Below are 27440 nucleotides of genomic sequence, written 5' to 3' on the forward strand. Positions count from 1 at the left end.
ACAGGTATAGACAATTCTGATCTATAGAGGCAACTGTAATAATAAAATGGCAAAGTCCAGTGAGAGCATAAGAAAAGGAGCTCCTAATGTTGTTTTTATTTTATTTTTTTAAAATTTCACATAAATCTGTTCATCCTGAATTTCACTCTAATGCCAACCCTGAAACCTTGAAGTATCTTTATTTTTATTGTTTGCAGTTTAACATTTACAGAAGTAGTATAAGCTGAATTTTGTATTCCCACGAATAACTTAGATCATTTAGTCAGTTAATTTCTTCCAAATCTGCTTCCCTTTTATGAAAATATTTAGGGATATTTCCCAGTATGAAAACCTTAAGCTCATGTGATCCCTGAGCCACAATTATCAGTATTCCTAATTATTCCACAATCTACCCATAGCTTCCTTGTATGTGAGGCTAAGGAAAACCTCCAGGAATCACTGAACGCAATTTCAAGTTTGAGATACACATTTCTCCTTTGCTCCTGATGTTAGGTGTGGATGTTCTTAGACTTTTGATTGATGTCATGCTGTCCTCTCACCTCCAAATATGTGCAAACAATGTGTCCCTCTAGTCCTACTTTCTTTCATTTTGCTTTCCCCTTAATTCCATCATGCCTGTGGTTATAATTCCTTTAGTTGCAATATGATACTTTGAAATCGTTTCCGCAAAACATAGATGTGTAATTATAAGGATACAGTGTATTCCTTGTCTGGTTAATTTACTCATCTCTCACTTGGCTGCAATATCCTCTAACTCACCAAGTAAATAAACTGCAGCAGCCGTTCAGTGTGTTCTCCACATGGCAGCTGTTAAGAAATTCTCCTTTTATTTCTTTCTAACTTTATATAAGTAGTGATAAATATTTATTTTATTTTCAAATTATAAAAGATTTTACACATGACATAAAATAAATACTGTATCAAATATAACCCGAACTTAACAAATGTTAACACTTTATCATAATTACTTTATATCAAGTTTTAAAAGAAATAAAATATTTCATCTATATAGCTGATGCCTCCTGACAGTCTTTCCCCTTCCTCCTTGCCTAAACTTAATGTGTATCATTTATTTTCATGTTGTATAAACTAAAACATCTGTGCTTCTACATATAAACAATATATACATATTGGATACATATAGAGATATATATTTTTAAATTTTTATGTTCAACTGAAGATTTTTGAGATTTATCCCTGTTGATACATATAGCTGTAGTTACTTCATTTGAACTAGTTTGTATTTACATACATCACTTACTAATAGATATTTAGGTTGTTTCCAGTTTTTTGCTATGGCAAAACAAACACCACCAAAAAAACCCCTAAAAGAAACATCCTTGTGCTTTTTCAACCCTGTGCACATCTCTTAGAATTTCTCCAGAACAGTCTAGGCTTTGTTCCTAAAATACCTGTATGGTAGGGTAGGGTAAGCACCTTATACAATTTATAAGACATTGTCAAAAAATTTCCCAGCACACTGAATTTACATTTGCACTGGCAATGTACAGAGTTCCCATTTACCCACCTCATCACCAACAAGTAGAACTATCAGGCTGGTTCGTTTTTCCTAAACTACTCAGAATGAAATACTTTCTCATTTTTCTTCAGTTTGCACTACCTTGATTACTAGTGAGATTGAGTATATGATTTTTGGAAATTTGGAGCATCCCTTATGTGAATTACTTCTTTATAAGTTTTATCCCATTATTTGAGCGTGTGTGTATGTGTGTACGTGAACTTTCAATTTTGTTTCATTCATTTTTATTTCACCTGTTTGTATTGATACAATACTATTTGATTAAAAAAGATTTCAGGTTTTTTTGCTCAGTATTAGTACAGCTGCATCAGGTTTCATTTGGCTATTTGCTTGCTATATCTTATTTCTTTCACTCTGTATTCAATCCTTCTGTGTCTTTTCTTGAATAAATTATTTTAATCTATTTATACTTGTTATGATTATTAATATTATTAATATTTTTTAAGTTTGTTTTTTTTAAACTATCTTATGGGTTTGTTTCTATTTAGTATGCTTTTTTGTTTGTTTTCTTATTTTCTGCCATTTTTAGATTTGCCAAAATTCCCTTACTCACTTTTTAATCCTTATTTCGAAAGTTGTAAGTTTGTCTATTACTTCAGTAGTTGGTTGCCGTACAATTTTTCCCATGCATTTTTTTTTAATATTTTTTTATTTATTTATTTATTTATTTATTTATTTATTTATTTATTATTTTTGGCTGTGTTGGGTCTTCGTTTCTGTGCAAGGGCTTGCTCTAGTTGCGGCAAGCGGGGGCCACTCTTCATCGCGGTGCGCGGGCCTCTCACTATTGCGGCCTCTCTTGTTGCGGAGCACAGGCTCCAGACGCGCAGGCTCAGTAGTTGTGGCTCACGGGCCCAGTTGCTCGGTGGCATGTGGGATCTTCCCAGACAAGGGCTTGAACCCGTGTCCCCTGCATTGGCAGGCAGATTCTCAACCACTGCGCCACCAGGGAAGCCCTCCCATGCATTCTTCACTTGATGAAGCCTAAAGCTAACCAGTGTCAGATAGATATTATATGATTCCTTACACACACACACACACACACACACACACACAAATTCAGTGACCTTTACATGAAAAATTAGTATGTGCAAATGTCCTGGGGCAGGAAGCTGACTGGCAATTATGAAGACCTGAAAGAAGACCAGAGAAGTTTGAGAACAGAAAGGAAAAGGGGATCTTAATAGATTTGAGTATGGAGGGTCACTTAGGAGTGCTGTCTTGTACTGGCTAAAAAGGGCCAATTGTTTTATTTTCAGAAATCTTGTGAGCCAGTTGTGAAATAACTATTATTGAAAACAAAAGTATATAAACCTATATTAAGTAGATTACATTAAAAAGAAAGATTTTTTTCTAATTATTCCTAGTTATTCCTAACTATTTTACTACATTTTAATATTTATCTGTACTCCTGAGTTTATGTCTATTCTACTGGTATGGTGGAAACACTTTATAATGATGCACTCCTGCAGGTTTCTTCCCAATTTCACATTTAGTGATGTTGCCTTTACTCACTTGAAGTCAACCATGACAGGAGTTTACACCATGGAAACTGGCAAACTCTTCAAATCAGGACTCACTCACACCTCTAAGAACCTGTTATTAAACACTTATCAGAACAACACTGAGTGAGACTGTACAGGACCTTAGAGACCATGTTAAGAATTGATATATATCACAGGAGAAATGAGCAGGCATTGAAAGGCTTTAAGCAAGGAATGACAAGAGCACGATTCTGTTTTTAGAAAGACCACTGAGATTACAGAAGTGAAAAGCGAGGCAGGGTGACTCTGGGTGGCTCCCATGGTAAGTAATAGTGGCTCAGACTGGGATCAAAGAAAGGAAGACGGAGAGAAGTGAATGGATTTAGGAGCTAAAACTGAAGACCTAGCTCTCATGGTACTAGCGTGAACCAATCACATAAGACACTCATGTGGAAGAAGTAAAATCTCTGAGTCCTCTCTAACTTCTGGTTGGTTATGATATTTTCATTTTGAGCCCAATTGTGCCACCATGTGTCAAAGAGCCAACTTCACAGTTGAACAAACTTAGGCCTGAATAAGAGAGGAGGGAAAAGTCTACATATGGAAACGTGAGATGAAGGGACTCATTCCATTTAAAAATAAATTATTTTTAAAGTAATCCATAACTTTTCTTTCCTCCTATAGACATACTAGTACATGTATGGTAGCCATGAGAATGGCCTCTAAGATCTCTGACTGCAGGGAGTGTAAATGATAGAGGATCAACTTCTGGGTTGTGAAATTGAGCATTTGACCTGAGGCCATGCTTCCCAAAAGTTGCCCCAGACAATGGCTTAACAGGGCAGAGACACTAGGCAACCCTGTTATAAGAGGTGCCAGATTCCTTAACTCCATGACTCCTCAACGACCTTGCCCAACTTTCCTTAGAGAGACATTGCCTAAAATGCTTCCACCCAGTTTTCCTATCTTCACAATCATCTCTCCTACACTTGAGGTTGAACCTACATCGTGGTGTGATGGCCCTGCCGGTCTTATTTGATTCCCTGACTCTGCCTTGTGTCTTTGGCACATCTTGAGTGGTTGTCACTCGGATCCTTCCCCTAAGTGATAGCAGACATATGTAGTGTAGGTTCCTGGGTCCAAGAGAATTTTTCACTTCCTTCCCAAAGGTCAGACAGCTTTTATTTCTACCCTAGGAACAGGAGATCATTGCCTATGTCTTAGAGGTTAGAGGGTTTCTTGCCGTCCCCCTAATTCTGAAGGCTTCTGTCTCTTGCCTGCTCTCAGTCTCCCACATGAGAGGCCCATGGAAAAGGGGCAATGAGTGAGGACAGGCTGCATTGTGTCTGGGCTCCTCAGGATTATAAATTGTCATGATAGCACACACTCTGCCTTTAACTATTCTTTAAAGTCTTAGCTATTTCCTTTACTCACTTTGGTGTGCACTGCATCTTTTCCCTTTGATTTGCCAAAGGTGGAACTGTGAGTGTGTCCCGTCCTCACGGGGCTTGGAGCTCGCTGCAGTTCAGCTGATTTGGCTACCTTGTGATCTCAGTTCCCTGATGGTCTCAAGAAAAGTTACGATTTTTGCAGATTATCTGGCTTTTTTTTTTTTTTTTTCATTTTAGTGTGAGATTAATGTTCTCCATGATTGCTACATGCTAAGGCAGAGGTACAGCCCTCTCCTTTGTTTTTAAAAATCAGTTATGAACCAGTGGGGAGAAGGATGAGGGGAGGGGCAAAATAAGAGTAGGGGATTAAGAGGCACCAACTACTACATATAAAATAAATAAGCTACAAGGATATATTGTACAGCACAGGGAATATAGCCAATATTTTATAATACATTTAAATGGAGGGTAATCTATAAAAATATTGAACCATTATATTGTACACCTGAAACTAATATAAGATTATAAATCAACTATACTTCAATAAAAAAAAAAGTTATGTTTCTGTATTAGGTTTTATCCTTCGTGGGTGTAGCAGAGTCAGAGATAGAACGTATACATAAATAGTATATTATATGCTAGGCATGTGAAATCATTATGTTATCAAACAGTTGGCACTCTTTTGATAGGTATTCCGTAAATTTATTGAAGGAAAACATTAAGAACAATGGAATACACCACTCAGTATTAGTCAAGGTTGCCATAACAGATTATAGCGAGACAGGAAGATATTGTTTGTAGTATATTTTGCTTCGGGTCGCTCTTCAACACAATTACCTTGTCCTTTCCACCAGGTGGTTGACCAGATTGATACCCTGACTTCTGACCTACAGCTGGAGGATGAGATGACCGATAGCTCCAAAACGGACACCCTGAATAGTAGCTCAAGTGGGACAACAGCCTCCAGCATAGAGAAGATCAAAGTGCAGGCCAACGCCCCCCTCATTAAACCCCCAGCCCACCCATCTGCTATCCTCACTGTCCTGAGAAAGCCAAACCCTCCACCTCCTCCTCCACGGTTGACACCTGTGAAGTGTGAAGACCCCCAAAGAGTGGTGCCCACTGTCAATCCGGTAAAGACCAATGGCACCCTTCTGCGAAGCAGAGGCTTCCCAGGGGCACCAAACAAAATTCCAAACGGAGACATTTGCTGCAAACCCAGCAGTAACTTGGATAAGGCTCCAGTGCAGCCTCTGATGCATAGACCTGAAAAAGACAGGTGCCCCCAGGCAGGGCCTCGGGAACGAGTTCGGTTTAATGAAAAAGTCCAGTACCATGGCTTTTGTCCTGACTGTGACACCCGGCATCACATAAAAAATAGGGAGGTCCACTCACACAGCGAACCTGTCCACCCGCCAGGAAAGCTTCCTCCCCATGGCCCTGCCCAGCCTCCTCCCCCTCATCTCCCTCCTTTTCCACTAGAAAATGGGGGGCTGGGAATAAGCCACAGTAACAGCTTCCCCCCACTCAGACCTGCACCTGTGCCTCCTCCCACTGCACCAAAACCACAGAAGACGATCTTGAGGAAATCAACCACTACAACAGTGTGATGTATGCCATTTAAAAAACTTTTTTGTTTTTTTTTAAATTCTTATATTATAAACATAAAATAATACGTAATGAGCACTTTCTACTCAAGCAATAAAAAGCCCAAATATATTTATCCTGCATTCAGCAGAGTGGCATAAAAATCACCGGGTAAGTATGCAGTATGTCGTTTATGTCCTGGCTATACACTGTTTAAGTTACATCATGAAACCACAGAATAACGGAAAAGCTGAATATATTGTTTTTTCAATTGACCTGTGACAAACTGTGACATGTAGATTTCACATATTTTGATTTACCATAAGAGATGGGATTAGATTCATTTTATTCATACCTAACTCATCTATGCATTAAGAACATGCCATACTCTGACCTAATGCTTTTTAATAAGAAATTTTAATACTGAAAGACTATTTTATTATTTTTTCTAAAGATGTTTGTCACTAGTTTTGCATTATTAAATGCTGAGGATAATACCAGAACATTTATTTTCTATACTATACAATTATGACTATATGTTCACCTATATATGTAATGAAAGATTTTGGTCTGTGGAAATATCATATGTCAATAAACAATGGTAAATAATGGCAAAACCAAGTGTTCCTCAGAAGTAAAATGAAGCAGTGGTTCATTTAATCCCATGTTAGTTTGCATCAAAATGGATAGCAGCTCTGACAGAGTTTGGAGATCACAGTGAGTATATGTCAGAATTTTTCAAATTAAATATCATAATCCAGGTTCTCAATAGAACTGTACACATTTTCATATGATTTGCCTCCATTTTGGTACCTCAGGGATGATCTGTTGCAGGCCAACCCCTTTAGATCCTCCCCACTCTCAGCATGCCTCCAGGTCACTGCATAAACCAGCTCTTTGAAGCTGTAGTATGACTTTGCTCCTGCATCAGCAGGCTCTCTGCCTTCCTGAGGGATTCCCCCATTTATAGGAGAATCCTAGAGGAAAATAAAGATGTTTCTGGAACAGGATATTTTTAGCATTCGCCTTAAGCTGATTCTCCCTCAGAGCTGAAATATGCCAGGGTTCTTTGTTATTCTATAGAAGGAAGAGAGGAAATCCTTTCCTCCAAACATCCAATAAATGTGCTTCTCTTTAGTCGAATTTGCCAACTAAAGTCACACTTACCCATGGACAGAAGTTCATTTCCTAACTACCATGATTTGGACTGATCCTATGATTTGCCCTGGAGTTAGAAATGAGTTTACTCCCTTAGAATCATGATGACAGGTAAATGCCTGAGCAAAACGTGGTCATTAAGTGGCAGGAGTAGAAGGAGTCATCTTTGGTGGAGATTTGATTATTATGCAACTTAAAAAAGAATACTGTAATACTTTTGAATATTAGGCTTTTGATCGTAAAACTTGAACTTTTGCTACTACAGGAAAGTAGTCTTCAATCATATTTCTTTGTTGCCTTTTTCATGCTATATCATCATAATTTGGAATACTGTTTCTGAACAACTTCCTATTTAAAATGATAATATATTTTAGGCATAATTCCCTAAAGAAAATAGGTTTATTTTTTAAAGGAACAATCAAATGAGTAAAAAATGGAGAGGTCACGTTGAAAATTTGCTCAGCATGATTTTTGTTCTGTGTGTGTTGGACATGAAGATAATGCAAGCAGAATAAATCCAACTTTTCAGAAAGTTACAAAAGGCAAAACCAATAATCAAAGGCCAGAATCTAAAGTTTATTAACTGTATGATCAGTATGTTTAATAGATGTGAGCCAGGTAAATAAATAATTGACATTGAATACCAAAATAACACATATATTCTTAACGTTGTGATATGTTCATTTAGGCTTGATATAAATAAACCCAGGATTTTATCACCTTTCTAGATTTAAATATTTACATCCTTTCAAATGTCCATCCAGTGTGAGGCCTTTTGATATTATAAAGTCTTTGAAGACATGAAGTTTTTTCCCTTCAGCCCATCTTTCTTTCACAGCCAATTACTGTGACCTAATAATTACTTTATAGTTTGAGACTTTGACCCTTGTTGATGTCTGGGAACCAAAGTGGACCTCAAAGTAGAGCTTACTAACAGCCACATATCATCCACTGAGCAGATAACTCATTTGCAATAAAGCAAGTTGAATAAGTTGGATGATTTAAGCTTGTTGATTAAGGATATTTGAGCCAGATGCCTACACACAACCTCTTGAGGTTCAAATCCATTTCTCGTCCTCAAATTATAGATGGAGCTACCCCGTGAAAAACCATCTTTTTATGTTTGATTAGTGACATATGCCAAAACCACAACACCTGTTTTTATTTAACAAATTTATAAGTAACTGTTGGCCTATAAAGCTGAGTTAAATCTCAACATAAAAAAGTTATAGTTATTGACCTTCTTCTCTTATTACAGTTTATTTATTACATAGTCAACATTAAATGTTAGATTACAGCAGTGTTGGGACATTCCTTTTAGTTTATTTGCTCCATATGTTCCTTTTTTTTTTTTTCACTAATGTATAGAATATATTGGGCCAATAGGTTTTTTTGCCCAATAATTCTGCAACATTCATTGGCACTTAGTCATGTCTCTAAATATATATAAACTTGTAAAACATGGAAAGCAATTAACATAGAGTGTCATAATATTTGCCTGGAAACTTGTAATTAAAGTGTCATAAGTGGCAGCGTGGTTTTTGTAATCAGCCAACATTGCTTTCAAAATTTAAATTCTGAAATGCAAGCTCTGCACATCATGCATTAAATCATCATAAAACATGGTCTATATTTTCTCTTCATGAAGATACCAAAGCAGAAATGCTTTTTTCAAATCTTTAAGGGCAGGTTCTTTTTTCACAACATGGCTTTAACTCTTTTATTCACACATAGAATAGTGTACCAAAAAGCTGGCCTCAATACTCCTTTGAAGGTGATGTTTCTACAAAATGTAAAATGGTAGTACTGCTATGAAAACATCTATTCCTAGTGAAAGGTAGAACATATGGTTCAAAAAACTGTATCCATTAATGAAATTGGAATAAGAAAAATTTTGTCTTGTTAGTTTATTGTTTTTATTGTTTTTATTTTTTATTTTTTTTTAAACATCTTTATTGGAGTATAATTGTTTTACAATGGTGTGTTAGTTTCTGCTTTATAACAAAGTGAATCAGTTATACATATACACATGTCCCCATATCTCTTCCCTCTTGCATCTCCCTCCCTCCCACCCTCCCTATCCCACCTCTCTAGGTGGTCACAAAGCACAGAGCTGATCTCCCTGTGCTATGCGGCTGCTTCCCACTAGCTATCTATTTTACGTTTGGTAGTATATATATGTCCATGCCACTCTCTCACTTTGTCCCAGCTTACCCTTCCCCCTCCCCGTGTCCTCAAGTCCATTCTCTAGTAGGTCTGTATCTTTATTCCCGTCTTGTCCCTAGGTTCTTCATGACCACTTTTTTTTTTTTTTTTAGATTCCATATATATGTGTTAGCATACAGTATTTGTTTTTCTCTTTCTGACTTACTTCACTCTGTATGACAGACTCTAGGTCCATCCACCTCACTACAAATAACTCAATTTTGTTTCTTTTTATGGCTGAGTAATATTCTATTGTATATATGTGCCACATCTTCTTTATCCATTCATCTGTTCATGAACACTTAGGTTGCTTCCCATTTTTGTGATGGAAGGTTATTGTATCTCCACTGATGAAAGGCAAAAAGAAAATAAAATTGACCAAAGTTCTCTTCCATCTCTCAGTGGTTTTAGGAGTCATAAAGGGAAATAAAACTGATATATTTTTTAGGCCATGCTTAAGCTAAATATAAAATATCTGCTCAAAAATACAGGGCATGCGAGAAGAGAAATTCCCCACTCTTCAATTTGATAATATATTCATACCTCCTCTCATTAGTTTAATAGTAGTGTATGAAAAAAATGTCTGCTATTAACCAAAGTGGTTTAATTAACCTAAAAAATTTTGTGTTTGAATTATGCCCACATCTAACTATTTAATGAATAAAGGAATAAGGCACTGTATTATACGGCTTTCTTTGGGCAGATCACTAGTTGCTTTTAATATGACCAAGAACAGCAGCTACACACAGTCTCTGAAACTATGCAAGACCTTTTATCTACAGGTTCTAATTATAGCTCTTTTTGGATGTTCTGTGAAGAAAAGGCTGAGTAGTTCCACATGTAATTGCACTGGGAATGGTGTAATCAAGCCATGAATCACTGCCTTGACTGAATTTTTTCCCGTGGAATATATGCAGTAATGCAATGTTTTTGTGATTGTCCTGATTCAGTTTCTTTCTGCAGTTTCTCTGTTGGTAGCACATTTTGCTGTAATGTACACTCAAATTTGTAGCAAAATATTGCATTGTTGTGCATTGGTACATACTGATGATTTCTAAGTGAGGAAATGATTTATGAACAATGAAATTCTGTATCACATATTTAAGTAAAGTGCACAGAATCTGACAATTACTAGATTACAAAATCACATGACATTTTCTAGGAACTGTGACACTGCATTCAGATTTTTAGACTAAACATTTTTGAATTTTTAGAATTGTGTAAATTGCCTGATTCTGAAATAATGACAGATGTGAGACTACCATTAGGGCAGGCAGCAGTGTTGAACATAAAACTGCATTAGCCGTACTTTAGTGGAACATCAGTTATGTAGGGTGTCATTTCCTTGAAAGCCCTTGGATTTATCCATCTGGTCTTTTTGGAAAAACCTAAAGAAGGTCTGCAAATAACCGTCTCTTTAAAATGTAGTTAAATCAACATGGGGTATAGAATTATGTGAAGGTCAAGCGAAAATACGTAGGAAATAATGCTTATGATTTATGACTTCTAGACTGATCAACGATAGGTAAACTAATATGTTAACTGCTTTCTGAAACTTTACATACATTATTTTTTTCTAAGTCTCATATGAATGTATAAAATAGATATTATTATCCTGATTTACAAGTGAAGAAATCCAGGACCTCAGTTTCAGTGTTTTGCCAAAACTGACCTCTTAATAAGTGGCTGGCATTTTAGTGCCAGCAGGACTTCCCATACTTTCTTTCCCCACAGCATCACAATTTAATTGTGTTCTTCATAGCTCTGAACTTTGCAATTTTTTCCCCTCTGTTCTGAGGAGTTATTTTGACACTCAAAAGGGCTTACATAATGTTATTTTGACATTCTTAATATGTTTGATCTTTGCAGAATGTGAGAGGGATTTCAGGCAATTTCACTACCGTCAAAAATGAATGAGCTATTGAATAATGCAAGCCTCATTTTGTCATGTATTATACCAGAGGCTCTACCTTTCCAGTTTCTTCTCTTAAGTTCAAAGGCTGTCTATTATTTTGGATTTTTTTTTCCCTAAGAAGTTCTGATTTCATAGTATTAATGCCATTTGAAACTAACTGTGTCATTTGTATTACTGGTATTTCATTTGTGAGTTTCAGGTGTCTAACGTTGACCCCTACAGCTAAAAATAGCAATAGATCCACTCGTGGAACCACTAAAGAACCAGTGCATTAGAGCTCTAATAAAAGCATTTCCATCCTTTTGTTATTAGACTATAGATATGATTTTTCCACTATTCGATAATGTAGTTGTCAATTCTCCTCACCACCAAAGGGAATTTTGGACCAGCTAAATAAAACAATGTGTGCCCTTGGGTAGGTTAGAGTTGATGTTGACAATATGTGATATCTAACACTTATCAAGGGCTTGCATTGTGTCCTTCTTCTATGTGTTTTGTATGTGCTATTTTTCCCTCATAACATCATTTTTCCCTCCTAACAACACAATGTCTTAGACCCTATTATTATCCACATTTTACAAATGAGGAAACTGTGTCACTGCTGTTCAAGGTCATAGAGCCAGGAAGTGGTCAAGCCAGGATTGTAAGGCAGGCAGTCAGCCTCCACAGCCCACGTTCTCCACCACCTTTCAGAACTGCCCAAAGCACGGCCCCTGCACTGTGCACAGGTCATCTGTAGAGCTCACAGTCATTTCACCGAAACTTGCTTGAAAGTTGTTGGAAGATATAAGAACATAAGTCAAGATAGACTAGTTCATGCTGTGGTAGCAAACAACTCTAGTATCTCAGAGGCATCCGAGTTATTTCTTGTTCATTCCAAGTTCACCCTGAGTCCAGGAGACTCTCCAGGGCAGGTGTACCTCAGGCAGTCATTCATCGATCCAGGCTGTGTTGAATGTGTGGCTCCACCACCTGGTCATGCATCCTCTTCCAAAACCACCACAACAGAAGAAGGGAGACCGGAGAATCTTAGCTGTGCTTTTTCCTCAGTCCTTGTTCGTGTCATTGGCCAACACTAGTGATGTGGCCCTTCCTGTTGTCCCCATGTGCTCAAGAAAGGGAAGGAGATCCACATATGGGTGAGGACCGATCATGCCAACCATGGTTTCCAAAGGAGTAATTTTTTGGCATGTGTATAATTTGAATATATTATAGACCTCATTTTCTTTCCTTTTCATATTACTTGATGTTTGTTTAATCTCACCATAAATTGTGATGCCATTTTAGTTTAAACAAAGATGGAGAGACAAGAAGTGAAACTAACAACAGCCTTGCTTAAAAATTTATTGGAGGGAATTGACAGCATTTACGAAGATGAGGGATGAATTTTATCACAGCCTTTAGCTACCATATTTGAATTCTGTCTGAGATTACTCACCAACCTACATTTTTTAGTTAAGCATTTGAGAATTGCATACTAAATTTTCTTTAGTTAAATGTTTGAATAAAGAATTTTTCAGTAAATTAAGTTATTATATAAATAATTATCCCCATAAGGATAGATATACCTTATTTGATGATACTTATTTATCCCAATTAGTCAAAGTATATGAAACTCTACTGCAGAAATTTGTCATTGATAATGTAAATTATGACATGTGTTTATAATATTAATTTATAGGGCAATATATTAGGATAAATGTATAAGTTTGAAACCAGAAGGCCTGGATTTGAGTTTCAGTTTTCCCATCTCCCAAGTGTTCTTGGTCAAATTGCTTAACCAGGTCTGAGGCTTGCTTTCAAATGAAGATAATGGTGCCACTCTTTTCTACCTAATAGAGTTCTTGAGTCATTAATCTCTTCCCTGTGTGTATTCTGGGCTCACCCAATCCTCCTTTACAAAGTAAGGGGTGAGAAGATTAAGACCAGCGGAAGGATGCTGCAATTTCACAAACCCCAAGTGAATGTCTACGGCATCAGGATCATAAGCTTCCGCTCTTCTTCCGCAGCAGTGCTGAAAGGTAAAATGGATGAGGCAACGCAGGTAGGCAGTTTTAGGATTCAAGAAGTCTGTAACCTTCGGCACAATTGAACAGACAAAATCACCAAATCATTCCACCTCATTCTTTGCATAGGTCAGAAACACCTCCCAAACTCTTCCTCTAGGTTGTAACTAAGTAAATTATGTATGGCAGCATAGCTAATTATTATCTACTCTATGTCTTGTTTTAAATTCCATTATGTTATTTGTATGGGATGAAAGCTCTGCTGACACAGAATGAGCTACACACAAAGTTCAGTCATAGCTTCTGCTTTATTTGCTCAAACTCCCACTATTTTTCAGCTCATGTCTCTCTTCTGGACACAAAAATATAAGTGATGTGCATTTCCCCTGCCTTATTTTGTCTAAACCTTCATGAGGTACTCGCTCCCCAAACTGCCTGCTTTCGCACATTTTATTTCTCCTAGAGTAACATGAACATTAATACACTAGCCATACCCCACTAGCACCCAATTTCCTAACCTTTTTTTCTCTGTGTTTCTCCTCTAAAGGATACCACCTTCCAAAATGTTGTTATAAGGCCCTAATGATTTAATGAATGTGAACATACTTTGCTGACAGTAAAACCTCACACAAATGCAGGCACTGTTATCAATTTATCATACTTCTTACCAAATTACTATGTTCCTTTTTAATCTGGTGGGTTGATTTGTCTTTGCCTAGGTTGATGCTAATGATATTTTATTCATCTCATTTATAAAGTAATTATTTTACATCGATTTTTATAGTTACTATTATCAAGTAAGCCTAATAATTTTCTTAGAACCTTGTCAGTTCACATGTAGAACTATTATTGATTTATTAGATTTTGTGAATTAGTAAGTCAGAACATGAACATGATAGATATTCAAGGTGACTACAACAGAGAACACAGTTTATTAAACTGTTTTAACAAGTGTAGCTTAATTTTAATTATAGTAATATGTAATAATAGCACATGAGTAAATTCATTTAGAATATAATTTGTCAAACTAAAGTCTAATACCACTGGGCTTTTATAACTCTCCTAAAAATGGTCAAATAAGAGATTAAATCATCATTTGTTTGAAAGAGGAATGTCTGTGTTTGTGATTAAAAATATCATTTGTCAGTGATATTAGTAAAATTTGACAAAGCATTAACTCTTATTTTGCTTTAAACAAAGTCTATGATATACCTGAGTACATGTTTCAGTGAGGTACCTTCCAAAAGGACTAAGAACTAAAAGTTCTTTGATCACAGTGATTTATGGCTTAAGTATAAGTAAATAAATATTGCTAATAGTCCAAAATTATCATCTAAAACTATTATTTTCTAACAATTCAAACTGCTCTTTAGGACAAAAATGGAATATTTGGATTTATTTTATCTATTTTTTCCAAAACTTCATAGTTGTATCAAGTAATGACTGCATTTTGCTTGATATTTGAAGTACACTACTGATGTTCTGTTTTTTTTTTTTTTTTTAGTAGATTTCTTTTTTTCTGAGTGGATTTATTATCAGTATTACAGAGAATTAATATTAAAAATAGCTCCTCTATACGACTTCCCAATAGACCTTCTGATCATCAAAGCTCCAATTTTCAGCCGGATTTAACTTCTGCTTCTCCCTTGTTCCTTTTATCCAAGTAAATTGAATTTTTTGCCAAGTCTTTGTGTGTGTGTGTGTGTGTGTGTGTGTGTGCATGTGTGGTAATGCCATTCCCACTCCCACTCTCCTCAGAGAGGCTTTTATCCTTTACATCCTGACATTACATTGCCTCCTGCTTGTCACTCATACTCTTGCCTCAGCTTCAAGTCCATTCTGCAGATATCCAACAGAAAAATTTTCCTTTCATCATTTCATCTCAGTCCAGAAAATTTTGAAGGCTCAGGATCATCTGCTATTTAAAATTCTTAACTGTGGGCTTGGCAGTTCTAGCAAAAACCTTTCCAAGGCTGCTTTTACGAGTGCCCAATCTAGGAAACTCAACACTGATAAGACTGCTCCCGCCAAGTAGTCAAAATGACTAACCCCCAGGCAGTCCTTACTCAGTTCCTGTTGCTGCACCTTCTCCTGGCCCCAGCCTGAAATAATTTCTCCTCTCTGTTTCAAGAGGGGAGCTTTTGTAAATCTTGTGCTGTAGACTTCCACTATTTATTTGAATCCTTTCATAACAAATAAAATATATAAAAAAAAATAACTGGTAAAATGGGTACAACACAGGTAAAAATTCAAAAGTATAAAACTTAAAAATGCCTTTGGAAAAAATAGCCAACTGTTAATTAAACAAATATGAATTTAAATGTATATCACCTCTCAAATTAACAATATTGTGGAAAGGCAATTATTTACCATCTACTCTCACTGGCAAAAAAAAACCATAGGATATTAGAGTAGAAGAAACTTAATATGGTTAAATCCAGTCCCTTCACTTAATACGTTATAAAGTTGACCTCTTAGTAGGACAAATAAACTCATGCAAATTCATGAACAGAAATGGAAGTTTCCTCACTTGATATGAAATTTATTCCTGGGAACTTAAAACAAGCAATTCCCAGTAGAAGACAGATTGCTGCATATTGGTGTGTGAGAAATGGAATCTTGGCAGAGAAGAAGAAATAAGTAAGAAAATTTGAGCTAGTAATGTAAAGTGTTATCACATATGCAGAAAGTGCTAGGCAAAGAGAAGGAAGGGAAGCAAAAAGAAAATTGAAATAAGGTAAGCAATTAAAATCTTGTACCTAAAAACTGAGCTGAATACAATGGAATAAAACGAAGGCTATGCACTTAAATTAATACGTGAAAGTTTAGTTGTATTTTTTACTGCTTAGACTAAGGTTATATAGTATGCCACTATTTTATTTGACTTTTTTTTTTTTTTTTAATTTGAAGATACACTCTGACAGCAATGTGGGAGAAAGCCCTTTATCCTCCCAGGGATGTAGCCAGCTGATAAGAGGGATTGGTGAGAGTCAGGTGTGTTGTATAAATATTCTCATGAGAATGAGGCTTTTAGTTAGGTTTATATTCAGTCTTTCGACTGTATTCCTTCAGGATCCATTTTATCCTAAGCTCTATCCAGATCACTACGATGGTGTAGTTGGGGACAACGGAGTACTCTCAGCTGACAAGGACCACAGTGCCAGATTCAAAGATAAAAGAGGTAAATATGATTTGCAACTGGAGTCTTACAGATGACATTAGATTCTCCTTAAGCCACCCTAAACCTGGCTCCAGTTACTGGACTAAATGTACAAGTTGTATGAGTTTTCTTCCCAGTGAGAAGATTCTAATTATTTTTCCATGGTTCTGTTCAGCACTTGCATCAAATTTATTTCCTAAGCCTAGAGAACTGAAGGCCCATGTTGTTTTGTTTTCTGTAGAGCGCCTATCCTGTGAACTGAGTCCGGAACATACTATTGTGCTTGATAAAATCACTTTGATAAAGATCAACAGCGCTCTCAATATATATTTGTTGATGGAATCCATAGAATGAACAATCAGTTGTGAAGTGTTTTATTGATTACCATTTTCTATAGCTTTTGCCATGGCTCTTATTTAATGTATTGTTCCTTGCAATGTTTGGGGAGAATGGAATGAAATTTGAAAAGACTATTTCTATACCTTTGGTTCAGTGTGTTTGAGAGTTTCCTTACTGATAGTTAAAAAGTGTGACATTTACTTAGCTTAAAGCTATAAAGGTTAGCTCTCATAAACTTCCTAATCCATGAAATGAGGGAAGCTATTCTGAATTTCTTGTAACCTATGGGCTGATATAAATAGTAGCTGATACACACTAGTCCTTTAAACAACAGAGGAATGGAACTGCATCTGGCAGTATGTACTATCTTAAGGTATCGTAGGTAATTTTCCATATTGAATTAGATACTAACGATGCATCTGGGCTTATATACGCAAACAGAATTGTGGGAGGGTTTTTTTTTCAGTGTCAAACTTCAAACACAGAAGCTAATATAAGAACACAGGTACTTATACTCCTTTCTGAACTTCCTAGGAAAACAGCTTCTTAAAAATGGGTGGGAGAGGAAACAAACACCAGTGAAGGTGGTAGAGAAGGAGAAAAGATGCCTGTAGATTCTGAGCGGACAGTGCTGTGGAAAACAGAGTTTCCATCTGATCTTGCATCTTGGAAATGAGCCGGGATGGGGACAGGGTTTCCACGAGTGGGAAACTGACTCCATTGGCTTGAGCTTCTCTTTAATCTCCTTTCCTGGCCTAGGAATGTGTTGCAAATCTGAAAGAATGCAGGGTTCCTATAAAAGAGTAGTGCTAATTGTACCAAAGAAAAACTGATGTTTTCCAGATGGAGAGATGAGAAATCTGAGAATATATGTTCTAAAAATTCTTAGAACTGGATGGTATAGAAACTAGAGCACCATTGTGCTGAGGAATATTTCAGATCTTGTGAGTCTATTCCTTTACTTTCCTGATATACCAATGTGGATCTCAGTGCTGGCTAAACATCAGAATCACCTGGGAAGATTTACACCCTGAGCCCTATCCTGAGCCAATTAAATCAGAATCTCTTCATGGTCGGCCCAAACATTAGATTGTTTTAAAATTATCCAGGTGATTCTAGGATATCAGCATGTTAAGAAGCACTAAATAATAATATACAGAGAATGATACATCTGATATTAATTATTTCATCCTAATTGCAGCAGCATGAAATGAGTATTAATGGAATCTGTTTACATTTTCCTTTTCCCATGTAAGCAAGAGACAGGAATGTACTTAGAAATCTGTATTTTAAAGAGTTTCTGTGAAGCAGTAAACTCTTGTTTTGGTTAATGCAGCATTAAAAAAGTAATTAATTTCTGAGCTAGAGATCCATTTAAGGTAAATTTGAAGTGAGGAATGTATGTCTTTATGTATTACCTTACCACTCAAAGTTTCTGTGATTGACTGCGTCAATGGCTGTTTTAAAAAGTGAAAAGTAAAATTTGATGTTAAATTGTGACAAAGACCAAAAGTTGAATTGCATGCATTTTAAGAATATTGCTTGAGAATCAGTAATGTACAAGGAATCAGTAGTTCTAATCTGACTATGAATATAGAATATTATTCTAATTTTATGACAGTAATTCATTGTTATGTGTTATTCAGATTTGCTGATGGTACAAGGAATCAGTAATTCTAAGCTGATTATGAATATAGAATATTATTCAAATTTTATGACAGTAATTCATTGTTATATGTTATTCAGATTTGCTGATGGTGCATTTAAGCTAAAGTATCAAATATAATATTCTGACATTGCTAGAAATCTTATATTATTCATGGCCTCTCTGAAATTCTACTTTCTACAAGTCATGCTGATTAATTATAAGAAATTCATATATATTTTGGTATTTTCCACATGTGCTTTAAACAAACTTTAAGTGTCTGTATATTTCTTTCATTTTTACACAAAGGAAGTAGAAGTCAATTTTCAATTGTTTAGAAAAACATTCTTCATAACCTCTTCAAGATTATGTTTTCTATTAATTATGTTTATTTTTTATAATCAACTTATTGTTCACACTAGCTTTAACAAACTTTAAATTTTTCTTTATTCCTTTGTTTTTATGCTCCTTGGCTAAGGAAGTAAAAGTTATTTTTGACATTCAGGACATAAGCTATCAATAAGAACATAATCATTAAAAGTATTCAAATTCTCTATTAAATATTAAAGATAACAGTACTTATAATTTGTAGTGCTCTTTTCTGATCCTATGGTAATTATGCTTAGAAATAAATATTGCCAGTTAATAAATTGAACTGGAGCCTGTCATAGGATGATGTGGATAGAAAAAAGTTGTAAAATATTTCCATTTAAAAATTTTTCAAGTATTCCAATAGATCTTGATATGTCATTGATTGCTTATTCTATAACAGAAAAGTCACCTTTGAAAAAGCATTTTTATTCAAAAATTCACATATCTTTTATCATTCCCCTTTAAGGGCCATGTAGCAAAGTTTAGAGAAATGGAATCTACTTAAAATGGGTGTAAAAATGGCTCCAAATAGTCTTAGGAGTGATCCTACTACAGAATAGAAAGCCATTTTCATATTCATGAAAATCAAACTGATAGTGACTTGTGTTTTATCTTTTACTCAGAGAGCAGCTTGGAAGGATTTCTTTGGGTTAACTCTGGAGCACATTTAGACTCATTTGGTCTTCGAGATTTTGCATTTAGTATTAATGAACATGCCATCCCCTTGCCTCCTGATGTAATGACACTCTGATATTCCTGCTCCATGATTGTATCAGTTCCTAAAGAGAAAACTTTGTAGTTTGGCTTAGGGAGCATAATATTTGCCCTCTCTGCTGGGAATCTGGTGTGGATAGCACTGTATTTGCGCTGTAAACCTTCTACATCCTCTGGACAGGATGCAGCTGTCAAAAAGCCCCATCATTGTTATAGGCACTAATGTGCAGACCATTCCGCCGGCCCAGCAGATGCTGGAAATAGAACTTGCTGTTAGATTCCTTGAATCTGTTCTTACATAAAAAATACAACGGATTTTTTTAAAGTTGTTTAACTACATATCATACCAATATACCTGATCTTTGAAAAAAGACATTTGGGATTTTCAGGGATCTGTATTCAGAGAAGAATTGTGTTCTTTGAAAGAGAGGGAGATAGAGATAAAAGCAACATTTACTAAGCCACCGTTATTTGCGATGTTAGGTACTTTGTTTTTATTTCTGTAACATTTTATTTCATGAGAGAGACGGATGGAATTCAAGCATCTATGGCAATATCAACTCCAATAAATCTGATTGGTTCTTAAATTGTTTTCTATAATCCTATGTTTGACCCTTTCTTTTAATTAAAAAGAAGAAAATGATTCAAAGTAATTTTAAAATAATGTTGGGTATCTTTCATATACTATTTTATTTAATCCTTATAACAACACTTGTCAAAGAAAAATAGCTCTGACAGGTTAAACAGGCAAGGATGACTATTCAAAACTATTGCAACAAGGGACGAAGACTGAGCTCAGCTCAGCTGAAACAAGACAGGAGCATTTTTAGCTGTGATAAGCTGGTGGGAAGAACCTTCACTGGGTGAGGTTGGCCCACGTGATGACGCCACCTCTGTTTGCTGATTGCCTCCACCCTTTCTCAGAGATTGGGAGATAAGGGCAGGGATGCTATCTTTCTTGATGATTACACTTCATAAATGATGGCTCCATGTGGAGAAAGACATTCCTGGGTTTTAAAACTGGCAAGAGGCTGAGAGAAGATCTACATCTCAAAGGGCAGAGTGAGAACTTACTACTAAAAATTTTCTACAGTAAATTTCTGAGAAAAGGGAGGTCAGAGGAAGAACTCTGCCTGAAATTGAGTCAAGCTGAGCGGAATGTGAAGGCTGTCTTGATTACCTTTAAGAGAGATGTTTATTCCCTTGTTACTAAGACCCTGAGGCTTGGAGAGGTTACGTTTACTTACCCTAGGTCTCCCAGCTATTAAGTGACAGAGTTGTGACTAGACCATAATTTTGATCTGCTCCAAAACCTGTGAACTTTCCAGTACACTGCAGCCTTGTGAAAATACCAGGCGAGAAGTCAACACTGGCCACATCAGAATTTTCAAAGAGTAAGTTCTTAGTTATTTTCCTAAAGCTCTCCAGCTCCTTTAAGGAAAGGATTATCTCTGACAAAGTTTTGTTCATTTGAAACTATTGTATGCTACGTGTTCTATAGTTTTCAACAATCTGAATATTTTATTGACTTAAAAGTAGATGCATCTTTAGGGCAAGAGCCATTTAATCTGCTTGCCTGTCATGTTCCTTATTCCTAATAAAGGCTTCTTGCAGGCAGCAAATGAGGATCTCTTAGGATATTTATGAAACAGCTGTAGGAAATTTCCATTTTTCTGTCAAATGTAAATCATTTGTTCATAGTACTTATGAGTTAAGACACCATTTTTGATAAAGGGAAGAAGAAAAGAAGGAAAGTTAAGGGAAATAACTTCAACTATTAATAAATGGAGTTTCTTTCATTAAAATCTTAAGAGAAACGTTGTTAGGGGCTCTGAAGGATAAGGGGCAATTCTGTTGCATATCAGAATTAGGCGTGGCAGCTGGGGAGGCGTCACCAGGCTCAGATTCTTATGGTAGGGTATAAACCGATGACCCAGGGAGACTGAAGTAACCAATTGGTTACTGATCAGTTTTTAGCTTCTAAGAATGGAAGGAAGCATGTAAGTTTCTCTGCACAGAATCAGCAACTATGAATATGTTTAATGTTTTTCACTTTAATAAATTTAGTCCTTTTTCAGGGTTTCTGATGACAGTAAAGATACTTTTTACCCTCAGCAAAATCTCTTCTTGAATTTAGTAACTGCCAGGATTAATCCTTTACCTTTCCCAGCGATTCATTTACTGTAAGAAACATGGTCAATGTTGTTCATTCCTTGCTTTTAATCTTAGGATGTTTGAAAGACAAGAGACTTTTTTTTTTTTGGATAATGAATGTATCAAAAGCTAGAAAATTCCAACCAATGTTCTAATCATGTCTATCATTTATTTATTTCAACTTTTCAATAGAATGGTGATTACTCATTTTTCTTCTATCAAAAGGGTCATTTTCTTTTACAGTAGCACTAATGAGCTCCTGGTTGGATTTTAACTGTCAGGAAATGATTTCCTTAGGATACCTTAAATGAAATTATCTTAAAACATCTTTACTTGAATATGTCAATGTTCTAGTAAACCTCAGACAGGGAAAAGCTAAAAATGCTGTTATTATTGTTGAGGAAATAAATTGGATAGGGTAAAGAAGACACTCATGATTTTATGAGGTACAAGGAGCCATTATCAAGTATTGTAAACACTAGGAGAAAGATTATTATGGGTTGTATTAAGCATATCTATTTCAGAAGGAGATCAGAATTAAAGTAAATGTACATGCATAGCTTCAGATTTTTAAGAGTTTGGGAAAAGAAAGCAGAATTAAAGAAGGTGCATGGGCATTATCAAACACATTTAGTTTAAATTAGCATTTAGTTATAATGGTATCTTCAGGACATTTTTGACTAATTACCTGCAAATGATGCCAACACTAATAGTGAGATTTTTTCAGGGAAGAATTTTATCATTGTCTGTTCAAAATATCTTCTGCATTAATTTTCAGTCTTTAGCATTCCCTTCAAAAATCTTTATAATTACACCTAATCTTGTGTATGATAGTCTCTACCTGGCAAAATTTATACTGAAAATAAACAATTTTTATTAACTCTATGATCTTAGTTTGATATTTCAAAACCAGGACAATGGCCTGATTTAAACAGCATGAGTTTTGGTGATGGTTTATTATCACATTCACAGTGGTTTGTTACAAGTTGATATACTTAAGTGTTTTGAATTTATAAAATGTTTGTCCTTCTAGAAACAAATACCGTTTTAGTAATATCACAACTGTCTTGAAACAAGGATATTCTTTCTCTCTCGTGATACTGGAATTTTTTCAATCTATATTTTGGAAGGAAGACTTATAATTTGCATTGTACAGCTTTATTCTTTCAAGCATTTGCCCCAAATGGACTATAGAATTTCTAAGTTTTCAAGAAGATTAAATTTTACAAAAGTAAACAGACTACAACTTGATGACTTGTAGAAGGGATGGGGCACTTAATTGGATACATATCTCAGTTTAATCCTTGCTAGCCCATCTGCCTCCAAATTCCAAGTAGTGTTGATCTATCCTGGAGAAGTTGGGGCTATAGGAAGTCCTAAAGGTGAGAATTTTTGTTAGCCTGCGATTGTTAAGCAAGACCCAGTATTATTGTGACTATAGAAGGCATAGAAATAGATGTTTTAGAATTTAGAGATTATTTGGGCCAAATTCTCGATTAAACATGAAGAACTGAACCCAGGACTCTTAACTTCCTATTAAGTATGCTTTTCATCATTATTCCAAAAGTGGAAAGTAAGTCATAAATGGAATTTGACGTGACATGTGTTGGAGAGCCAATATCAGGGCAACTATAGAAGTAGTTCATGTGCACTCACTGATGCCTCAATGCAAAGTGAAGGCAAGTCAAATTCCCTTTTTATTTCCAAGCTTGTCTGTGGGTAACTGGACGGGGAGTCAGAAACTCAGTAGTAATCAGGGAACAGACTGACAATGTAAAAGAAGTTGGATGTTTGTCTATGAGAAAGACAATAAGGAGTGGTGAGCAGGGACCTTTGAAGACTCTCATGGACCAAAGACACCCTTACATTCAAAGATCCTTCCAGCATGACATCACATACATTAAAATACTCCCACGTTGTACATTAAATAGAACTTGCTGTTAAAAGTTTGGATGGATATTTAGAATTTCTTTTCGAAATTATTTGTCTACAATTAAGTATTTTGATTGAGAGTTGTCTATAATGTCTTCATAATCATATTAACTACATAGTCAGAAATACATATGAATTTTTGCCAAGAGAGAATATTGTTTTCAAATGTAATAAATTTTACCTATATGCTAAATTAAGATGACTGAATTTAGCATAATGTTACATTTTATAAGCATGTAATTAAATTCATTGACTTTATTTTGTAAAGGGTCTTTTTTTTAATTTATCATTTTGGGGGCATTAAAGGAGTCTCAATTATTTTCAGTTACTGAAAATCCCATAGGCCCTAGTTACTCTGCCCATATATCCAATAGAAAATAAAAACCAAAAACTTATTAATTGGGGCATGTGACCAGCACGTGCATTAACATTAGAAGTATTTTAAAATACTCAACCAAGTAGTCTGGACTACCATGTACATAGTAGCTCACTCACCTTACCCCATGTACACTCATCTCATTTTGAATACAGATGTATTCTTAGTGTGTATTACTACTATATTAATTTTCCATTGCTGCTGTAGCACTTTACCACAAACAGTGATTTAAAATCACCCAAATGTATTACCTTATCATTCTAGAGGTCAGAAATCTGAAATGGTTTTCACTGGACTAAAATCAAAGTGTTGGCAAGGATTTCTTTCTGGAGACTCTAGAGAAGAATTCTCCGGACTTTTCCAGCTTCTAGAGGCAGCCTGCATTCCTTGGCTCATGACCCTTTCTCCATCTTTAAAGCCAGCAATGACCTGCTGAGTTTTTCTTACATGGTACTATTTTGGCACTGGCTCTTCTGTCTCCCTCTTCCACATTTCACGGACTCTTGTGATTATATTGGCCCACCTGGATAATCTAGAATGATTTCCCATATCAAGGTCAGTTGGTCAGCAACTTTTATTTTATCTGCAACCTTAATTTCCCTTTTCCATGTAACCTAACATAGTCATTGATTCCTGAGATGAGGATGTAGACGTCTTTGGGAAACCATTATTCTGCCTACCACAACTACAATAATTGTACTTGTTTACTTATTTTCATCTGTTTCTTTCCATTGGAGTATAAACTCAGTGATAATATATAAATAGGAAACGAGAATTCAGAATCAGAAAAATCTTTGAATTTAAAACATATAATTAAACCATTGATATTACAGATTAAAAATCTGAGTCCAAAAGTCATTAAGTGACTTACTCAGGTTCCTTCAGCTCCATAGTGGGTCAGACCCTGGGACTTCTAGTCAATAGTTTTCTCTCTGTTATAAAACTGTCTGTCTATAATGCACCCCCTTTTTCTGCATGCAATATAATTTTGAGTTTAATAGTTGGTTGAATTCATAGAATGTAGGTACCATGAAAGTTACTTGTAGGATTTAAGTATATAATACTACAGTTAATAAATATGAATGTAATTAGAATGATATAAAAGCCTTTGAATCTACCTTGACTTTAGTCAGTAATCTTTTTCTAGGCTATTCTCCTATATCACAGCCCAAGTTATATCAGAAAGCTGCTCTTCAGCCAAAATTTTGATACATTTCTAAGATCCATGAATCTTACTAGTGCCCCAAGGGTTTGGTTTATGTAATTGGTATATTATGATTAGAAAACAATTAAAAAGGACAGTTCTCTGACTTAATGTCTTATTTTGTTCAGGTAATCAATTTCTCCTTATTTTGTTCAGGTAATCAATTTCTATAATATTATATTAAATAGCAATATTAAGTTCATGAAAAGAAGTGTCCACAGAAGTAAATGGCATATGTTATTATTATAGTCAGTGATTAATGTTGAGCAACCTGTTAGAATTTTTATTAAAATCAAATATAGAGGTACAGAATGTAAAATATGTAATTGGAACTGATTTAGTTCTGAAAAAGTGTTATGATAAAAATTACTTTTGCCAGAAGTGACTTGGAGTAGGGAGTATAGAAATTAAATTGGTTTCCTAAGTCTGATCTTCAATAAGCAGCAACCTTGTTAAACTTTGAATCCTACATGCTCTGCCTTTAAAATAAATTATAGAACTTTATTATGAGAGGCACAAGCTACTGTGGAAGCTGTTTTGATTTCAGTGTTTCATGTTTACATCCTTTGCAAGTCAATGAAAAATATATAAACACCCACACACATATATTTAATTTATGACAAAATTGAGTAATAAGCAAGCTGTAAGTGAATGTGTCCCAGATGCATTCAGAAGTTAAAATTAAGTGAAAATATTCTTATTTATGCTAATACTTCATATACTGTTTAATATGATTTCCATTTAGGAATATTAAATAGTAACCAACCCTTTATCACTATGAGATAAAGTTTTCTTTATGAGCTAATACCATGTCATTTTGCATTATCATGTTCTTCTTACCATGTTAAGAAACAAAGCAAAAGCAGGTGAAAGCAGTGGTGGTGTGTACAAAAAGCAAAATAAATTACTTGATGTTTTTCCTTTTGTTATTCTGTGGCTATTCCAGAAAATGCACTATTTTTGAAGTTTGCACCAATATCTCTCATCTGCCTATCACAAATTTTAAACAGAAAAAGTGGGAGAGCCTGGTAAAAAAGCATCTCCAGAAATATTCCAACATGGAGAAATGGCAATCACAAATGGGAAAGTCTAGAAGCCTTTTCTCTGTCATCATCTTCTCCCACACCCTTGCTTACATTCATTCAACATATTTTTGTCAGGCTCCTTCTTTGTCCAACTGCTTTCCAAATCCCTCCCCTTCCCTGACTCTGTGGCCAGCAGAGATCTGTCTTCCCACCTACATGACTGGTTCTCTCAGGAAGCATCACCAACTTCCTGTTGTTCTTTGAATCTACGTGAATTCCACCATTTTTTTTCTTTAACTCTTATTAAATTTTTGTATATTTCCATTGGCTAAAAAACCTCCATGGTTTCAACTCTCTACTCCATAAACACCACCAGTCATGTGCAGAGCATTAGCATTTCATCACAGTATTTATGTTTTGTTCTTCCTTCCTTCCCTAACTACATTACCAGCTATACCCCTTGAAGACAAAACTGCATCTGTTCTGCCTTGTATCACCAGTGATGGCATAATTCCTGAGATGAATATAAGGCTTAATACCTAGTTGTTGGATGAATACATAGAATGAATGAGTGAGTGAATGAATCATGATTCCTGAGAATTTTCTCTACACGAGACAGTGTGCTGAGAGCAGGTGATGGAGATGGACATTTCATTTTATCACTGAACTTACAGTCTAACAATAATTTCTATAATTGTTTCACCCTTGCTTGACAATTATTTTGATCTTAAAGTATTTTATTATAATTCAGTGATGAACATCTTACTAAAGAAAGTTCTTCTTCACTAATACTTTCAAACAAATTTCCTGTTGTACAGTCATTCAGGTCAAAAGGTATGAACACTTTAAGCTGTAAGTATTCCTTAACTCCTTCACTTTTTATGTAAAATAAGGGAGTTCTAACTATTGACTTATTCTTGTTTATATTTTTAGCCAGAGGAAAAATGTTTAAGGGGAATATTGTAGTTGTGTATAGTTTACTTCTAGTTAAATCATTCTTCCTGAGTTTATCTTCTAGTTATCTTTGATAATTTATTTTTGAAAACTTCTGAGGGAACTCATGGGTAGCCTGACAAAAATAATGTTTTGATTAATAAAGTCATATGGGATAGATTTGCATAGAAATCACAAAGCTGTTTCTTACACCTATGTATTTTCAACTTTCTACTCAGTCACTGGCTACAAACAAGATTGCAATGCTGTCTGTCACATATACAGTCTTTCTTCTTGCTT

At 35.4% G+C, this 27440-nt stretch overlaps 1 protein-coding gene and 1 long non-coding RNA gene across 2 annotated transcripts in view; one reads left to right on the plus strand and one right to left on the minus strand.

The window, feature by feature from the left end:
* PRR16 (proline rich 16) overlaps positions 1–12233 on the plus strand; it is a 174607-nt gene extending 162374 nt beyond the window's left edge. Inside the window, 1 exon segment of the mRNA XM_082378422.1 lies at positions 5270–12233. Coding sequence (XP_082234548.1) covers positions 5270–6025 — 756 coding nt within the window. The 3' untranslated portion in view covers positions 6026–12233.
* LOC309622631 overlaps positions 7512–27440 on the minus strand; it is a 37416-nt gene continuing 17487 nt past the window's right edge. The window contains exon 2 of the long non-coding RNA XR_014241046.1: positions 7512–9221. This is a non-coding gene — a long non-coding RNA (uncharacterized lncRNA). The remainder of the gene's footprint in view (positions 9222–27440) is intronic.

This window comes from Balaenoptera borealis (assembly GCF_965194805.1).
Source record: "Balaenoptera borealis genome assembly, chromosome: 2".
In the NCBI taxonomy this organism is placed as follows: Eukaryota; Metazoa; Chordata; class Mammalia; order Artiodactyla; family Balaenopteridae; genus Balaenoptera; species Balaenoptera borealis.